The sequence below is a fragment of the Oratosquilla oratoria genome, chromosome 29 (assembly GCF_046742065.1).
Source record: "Oratosquilla oratoria isolate Oo_2021 chromosome 29, ASM4674206v1, whole genome shotgun sequence".
NCBI classification, from domain to species: Eukaryota; Metazoa; Arthropoda; class Malacostraca; order Stomatopoda; family Squillidae; genus Oratosquilla; species Oratosquilla oratoria.
In genome coordinates, this window is record NC_134805.1 from 5,380,720 (window position 1) to 5,388,219 (window position 7,500).

The 7,500-nt window shown below is 35.3% G+C and overlaps 2 protein-coding genes across 2 annotated transcripts in view; one reads left to right on the top strand and one right to left on the bottom strand.

Annotated features, from left to right (window-relative positions):
- Nucleotides 1-3,408: 3,408 nt before the first annotated feature.
- LOC143040787 (uncharacterized) lies at nt 3,409-4,080 on the bottom strand. The gene has a single exon (XM_076212220.1). The coding sequence runs from the start codon at nt 4,078-4,080 to the stop codon at nt 3,409-3,411; it is 672 nt and encodes a 223-aa protein (XP_076068335.1).
- Nucleotides 4,081-5,841: 1,761 nt separating this feature from the next.
- LOC143040788 (uncharacterized) overlaps nt 5,842-7,500 on the top strand; it is a 24,761-nt gene continuing 23,102 nt past the window's right edge. Inside the window, exons 1-2 of the mRNA XM_076212221.1 lie at nt 5,842-5,981; nt 7,427-7,500. The exon at nt 7,427-7,500 is cut by the window's right edge and continues 11 nt beyond it. Coding sequence (XP_076068336.1) covers nt 5,842-5,981; nt 7,427-7,500 — 214 coding nt within the window. The remainder of the gene's footprint in view (nt 5,982-7,426) is intronic.

Genomic DNA, 7,500 nt, shown 5'->3' on the forward strand with positions numbered 1-7,500 from the left:
ATCAATTTACTAACTGTACCCCATCTGGATATAAACCTGGTAAATGCATTTATCATGCTCTCTGCCGTCAATTCATGTAAAATCTCTAGATGTATAGCTCTAATGGATAGACAAGTAAATAATATTCCATATCTCTTGATTCGAGATCGTGCTCTTTTCACAAAAAATGGCCCGGAGCAATCAACTCCAGTCACAAAAAAATGGTTTCTGATTTACATTTGCTCTATCTACTGGCAAGGCTGCCATCTCTTGAGTGATTGTTGAACTCTTAAAACGTCTACAAGTGACACATTTAGACAATACTTTCCTTACAGCTGAATTACCTTTAATTACCCAGTATTTCTGTCTTAATTGATTTAACACTGCTTGCCTTCCCATGTGTCCTACTTTCATGTGATAATGTTGAATGATTAAACTAGTCACATGATGTTCATGGGGAAGAATAATTGGATGTTTCATATCCAAGGGCAAGTCTAAGTTAACTAGTCTACCTCCTACCCTGAGTATACCATTCAGCAACATCGGTTTCAGTTTCCTTATAGAACTGGAAATATTAATAGGATCATTTCTGGATAAACAGACAATCTCCTTTTCAAAACAGTAGTTTTGTACAAATTTGATTACTCTTTCTTCTGCAACATCCATTTATTGAACATCAAGTTCAATAATTGACACACTTTGTCTTCGCAAATATCTGACAAATAATATAACATAACTACATGCTCTAAGCAATTTAAACCATAAAGAATAATGACAAACTATTCGTGACATTAAAGGATCAACTATATGATTTTATATTGGTTCAACTTCAACTTTCATAACCTTCTTAATTTCAAGGTTAGAAAAATCTTCCATATTTATTGCGGTTGGACTGGCCAGACTTCTTCATTTTGGGACAAGAAAGGAGGTCCTTCAAACCATCTACTGGTTTTTCTGCCTCTGGTAGCATCGTCGGCAGGATTATCTCTGCTCGAAACATACATCCAACATACATCCTCAGAATTCTCTCGAATCTGAGACACTCTATTGGCTACAAAGGTTTTAAATCTTATATGATCATTATATAAGTATTTTAACACTGTAGTTGAATCTGTCCAAATATGAATTTGGGTCATCTTTAAAGGTAATTCTCTCACTAGCACACACTTCAATTTAATGGCAAGCGTGGCTGCTACCAATTCAAGTCTTGGAATTGTAATTTATTTCAGAGGTGCTATTTTGGCTTTTCCCAAAACGAAGTTACACTGGATCGTACCATCAACATGTTTGTATCTTAAATATACCACTGAACCATATGCTACTTCACTAGAGTCACAAAAAATGTGACACTCAATTGACTCTACTTTTGACGTTATACCTTTCTTCGTACAACGATCAATTCTAAACAGCTTGAACTTATTCACCCTTGACATCCAAACATTTATTTGTCCTTTATCTCTCTCACTTAAAGTACAATCCCATCCAATGCCGTTTCTAAATAAATTTTGTAACAATACTCTTCCTTCAAGAGCAACTGGTGCTAACATACCCAATGGGTCGTTTATTTTACCAATTACTCCTAGCAATTCTCTCTTTGTCCTAGGTATTTCATCAATGTTGAGTGATATACTCATTTTATCCTTGCCAAGAGACCCATCCAATCCTAATATCTTTTGTACTACATCTTCATCCTCGATGAACTTCTCAATGCTATCACTACACTTGTCTTTGGGTAAGTTCTTCAAAACTTCAAGGGAATTACTATTGAACTTTGTCAAATTAAATCCACCTTTGCTACAAAGGTCTATCACATTATTATCATTGTCAATCAACTCATTAATGTCATCGGATGACACCAACAGATCATCAACAAAGAAGTTATTAAGAACTATTTCACTTACTGATTTGTAAAACTGACTGCCGTGATCTTGTACAACTCGTTTTAGTGCATAATTTGCAATACTAGGTGAGCAACTAGCACCAAATGGATGAGAAGTCATCCGTAGCTTAACTATATCACTTCCTATATGTCCATCTTTCCACCATAAGAAACGCAAATAATTTCTACCATCTTCAGGTACTTTAACTTGATAATACATAGTTTCTATATCCGCAGTACTCGCATATAGTCCTAATCTAAATCTCAAAAGGACACCTAACAGAAGATTACTTATATCAGGTCTTTCTCGCAACAAATCATTTAATGACAAATCATTTACACGTGCTGCACAATCAAATACTACACGTACTTTATCCTTTTTTGTAGGATGACGCACTCCAAAATGTGGAACATACCATGATTGTTGATTCCTCACTTCACACTTAGGTGCTTCTTCGGCATACTGCCCATAATGTTCATCATCCTTGAATTTATGCTTTAACTGCCGAAGTCTTTTGACCACCATAGGTTCACTATCAGGAACTATCCTAGGTTTCTCTATCATTGGTAAAGGGATCTCGTACTTTCCATTAATCATTTGCCTACACCCAGACTCAACAAATTGTAACCATCTTCTATCTTCTATGCTAGGTTCTACCGAATTCAGTGATGAGTCCACAAACTCTTTATTATAAGATTCAATCAATTTCCTTTCTAAATAATTACCATCAACCTTTATCTTATTCACAGGGACTTCATGATTATTGTCTATTATTCTTCCACACAATATCCATCCTAAACGTGTTCTCACAGCATACGGATCTCCTACTTTCTCTGCATGCACAACCTCCCAAGGTTCAGACGCCTCTGGGACATTACTACCTATCATGATTTCTATTTCCCCTTGGCTGTGATCAAATTCTAGTTTCATCAAATGTTTCCACTTCTCTATGTCATTCTTTCTAATACCATGACCTTGATTGAGAGGAAGTTTATTCACTGCAAATACAGGTGGTAATCTAATTTGGTTATTTCCTTCTATGTCAGCCACTGACATCCCTTCAACATTAAGACAAGACATTCCTCTTGTACCTACTATTGTACTAACTTGTAACGTAGTTGACTGATAGTTCACGTCTGTCATTCCAAGTTTCTGCAATAAATTCTTAGTACAAAATGTGACTGAGCTACCATTGTCAAGGTAACATCTGGTAGTAACAACCTTACCATTTAACTCTAATTGAACTGGGATAGCAGTAGTGTCTTCTACTGAATATTTCAGTTGACTGGATAATACTTGAACTCTAGAATCATCAACCTCATTAGCGACCGCTGGATTTGCCGTTACTTCTTTACTTCCTTCAACCTTGAAATTCTTATTCGTCCTATGCATAATTGTAAGATGTGAACCACCGCATTGTTCACAAGTTCGAATCACTCTACACTGTGACGCTTTGTGTCTTTTCTTTAAACACTTGAAACAAAGTTCTAAATTATACGCTTTATTCAATTTCTTTTCATAAGTTAACCATCTTAATTCTGGACACACATCAATAACATGCTCTTCCTGACGTAACCAACAAGAAAGTCTTGCTTTCTGTGTCACATTGACATTTCTTATAATTCATCTTTCTATTTGAACTCCATGTGTTCTCTTCTACTTTCTTATCTCTAAGTCCTCCCTTACTACTCCCAAATGTTGGGTTACTCAATATTCTTACTTCTTTTTCTAAAAATCTGACTAATTCTTTAATGTCCACTAGCTTCCCACTCTCAGCTAACTCGTCGACTAGTCTCCTCCATCTGTCCTGTAAGTCTCTAGGTAATTTCTCAACAAACTGGCGCAAAGTCCTAAGATTTTGTAATTCTGAAATTCCATAATGAATACCCGATATAGCACTTATACGTGAATTTAATTCGACAATAAAGTCATCTAATGTCTCAACATTCTCTTCCTTAATTTCAGGCCAAGCAAGAACTTTATCTATGTGCATTAAAGCGATCCGTTCTTTATTTCCATATCTTTTGTTTAATTCACTCCTCGCCTTTTGGTAACCCTCTTTTGGATCCAAATGTAAACACGTTCTAACTATATTGTGTGGTTTACCCTCTGTATATTGTTTTAGGTATTGTAACTTTTCATTATCTGACACATGCTTGCTATCAATTAAGATGTCGAAATCTTTAATAAATTCAAACTTATTAATCACATGAACAGGCATCATGTTTTTGGTTATTAAAGTCGTAATCATGTCTCTATTTGTCTGTTGGCTATCACTATTATTCTGATTTGTACTTCTGCAGTCACGAGAATCGTTTTCTACATTAACAGTTACATTACTTTCAAATTTACTTAAAACATTAAATTCTGCTTTAGCTGATTCTAATTCAGTTTCTCACTCAAGCCTATCCTGCTCTAGTTTTAGTCTATGCAATTCCTTTTCCAACTCTTGTTTAATTTTCAACTTCTGTAATTTGATGTCTAAGCTCGCCCTCTTAGCCATCACCTTACCTAATTGACTACCTATGTCACTTTCTCCTGCTTGAGATATATCTATTGGTTTCACTGTACCATCTATTCCCTCTTCCACTGGTGTTCTATTGAAAGCTAATATTTCTTGAACTATTTCATCTGCATCTAATTCCTCAGCTGTAATAAACTCCTGTATCCTACTTATAAGTTCTGCCTTATTGCCAGAACAAGTTTGACCTTTTGCTCTCAAATATAATTTCAGTTGATATACTGTGGCTCTGTCCATTTTGTTCAATCTAGGATGTTCAACACTCACTCACACTAGATATAAATGAATATAACTAGAAAACTATACCTCATCTAAATTCCAAGTTCAAAGGCACTCATGATTACTTGATATTCAAATAATTTGTGTAAATCAATGTTAAATAACATGATATCTCTACACTTAATTCCCAACATTTTGTTAAACCTCATTATAGATAACATGTTATAAATTAGAAACTGAAAACTATGTTTAAATACAAATTTCAAGTCTACTCGTAATCAAAGCACTCTCGTGATTTTTTATAATCAATGTTCAACACTAATTTACGTAAATCAATATTGAATACACCACGGAATCTTATACTTAATTCAAAAAGGATTACACAATATTCTACTACTGCAGTCCTTTTTAATCAATCTTCAACATTAACCTACGTAAATTAGTGTTAAATTAACCAGGAAATTTCATACTTAATTCAAAGACAATTACATTCTCTTACTGCACTCATGGCTTCATGGTTCAATCATAGCATTCTTCTTAGCACTTATAAAGTTAAAGTTACAGAATTAAATGACAACTTAGATGTTCAACACTTCATTTACTTGGCTCCTGTGTCTAGAAAGCTATTCTTTCTTTAAATTCTAAATTTTCATTACTCACAGTCATGGTCTTGTCACAATTTCAGTATTTCCCATGGATCTCTTGTTGCTCTGTCTGCCATGCCGGCTTCCATGTGGTCCCAACCTATGGATCTTGTTGCTTGGCGTCCCTCCTTCTCTGTACCTCAACATGAAATTGTATTAAACAGAATCATGAAACTATCATGAAACTATTTAACAGAATCATGAAACTGTCACTGCCGTCTCTGAAGGTGGAGGGGCATGAGGTACAGAGGAATGGGAAACAATCATAACGCACACGTCAAACTTCTTTATTGTTGCCCTTCGATCTTGATCTTATACAGACGGTGTGGTTTCTGCAAATTGTGTCACATTGTAATTTGCATTCATAATTAATCTCTCAAAATTAAGCACACTATTTGTCAATAACAATCATCGAACTCAACTTCATGATTCCTACCATAATTCTGTTACCCGCCTCCACAACATTCATTACATATCTTCGTGATCCTTTGCTATTCTGAGAAACCAAATATATTACTAATTAACATAACTTCTCCACTAACTCTTGCATATACTTTCAAACAGTGACATTACATAAAAATAACAATTTACTCTTTCAATGCTTACCAATAATGACTGCCATGGCACTTACGGAGATGTTGTCAACTCGACAACTACACACAGAAAGAACATTGATGATTACGATCTTAATGAGGAAAATGCGCACTACTTCGTGCGAAGGAATACATCTAAGGGATCGTAAATAAATATACGAGTTATGTTCTACTCAACTTCTCCTTTTTCCTAGAGTTTCTTTAATCTTATTTTATTTTATTATATATATAATGGATCATTACAGTACATCAATTTCGACAATAACATTTTCCATTTTATTTTACATACATTGTAACTATCTACGTAATAACACGGGCCTGTGGTTGCCATTAAGTTCAATTATTTCTCGAACATGTCGTCGATATCTTCTATATATATTCTCATATTACACCCAGACATTGTGCAATCTGTACTCAACATACATCAAATGTCACAAGCCGTGATTCGTAATTAAACTTAGTACATATCATAATTTGTCAATACACTCGAACATTATACAATTGGTACTTAACACAGATCAAATGTCACAAGCCGTGATTCGTCATTAACCTTAGTACATATTATAATTTACCTGTATAGTATCATTACATCAAGATATTCTTACACATAGTGCAATCGGCACTCACATATATATATATATATATATATATATATATATATATGTTTCTATATACGTAAATACGTATATATATATATATATATATATATATATATATATATATGTGTGTGTGTGTGTGTGTGTGTGTGTGTGTGTGTGTGTGTGTGTGTGTGTGTGTGTGTGTGTGTGTGTGTGTGTGTGTGTGTGTGTGTGTGTGTGTGCGTGTGTGTGCGTGTGTGTGTGTGTGTGTGTGTGTGTGTGTGTGTGTGTGTGTGTGTGTGTGTGTGTGTGTGTGTGTGTGTGTGTGTGTGTGTGTGTGTGTGTGTGTGTGTGTGTGTGTGTGTGTGTGTGTGTGTGTGTGTGTGTGTGTGTGTGTGTGTGTGTGTGTGAATACGACAGCATTCTGGAAGTTGTTAATTTTCTTTCTTGTGTTTTCTATTTTTCTAATTATATTCTTCCCTTGGATAGGGTGGGCATATACCAATTCCTTATAATTCTCCATTTTATTACACGACGTTTCGTCTCTAAAAAGACATCTTCTGGTATTTCTGTTTTTAAAGATACAATAAATATTTATGATACTACAAGTTGGAATTACATTAATGGTTGGACATATACAAGATTATATTTAGAAATCAGACCTTAGAATTACAGTTAAGTTTAACATATTAAAATTACATTTTGAATTTAACAAAAACATGCTTTATAGGTGAAATGTTTAAATGGCTGGTGGCTACATCTTGACCCTGGGTGACCTTCGCTTAGGAAGGTGTGAGGTGATAAGCGGATTACCCGTGGCCTCTGGTCTTTTAAATGATCTCATGACCTGATGAGGAGAGGGGTTGTGTGGAGGGGGAGGAGGAGGAGGTGGAGGAGGGAGAGGTGAAGGGGGGTTGGAGTTGGGTTTAGCTGAGGGGGAGGGGGAGGAAGAGGCAAATGATTGCATCTTATGACTGTACAGAGGTATATTGGATGTTAGGTCGCATTGCAGATTGATGGAGGGGGCTTTATCTCAGATGTACATGGCCTCTAGAAGTTGGAGCTTTCTGGAGTTGTTATGGTGGC

Coding starts and splice junctions, on each gene's coding strand:
- LOC143040787 (XM_076212220.1), bottom strand. CDS start 4,080: ATGCCTGTTCATGTGATTAATAAGTTTGAATTTATTAAAGATTTCGAC.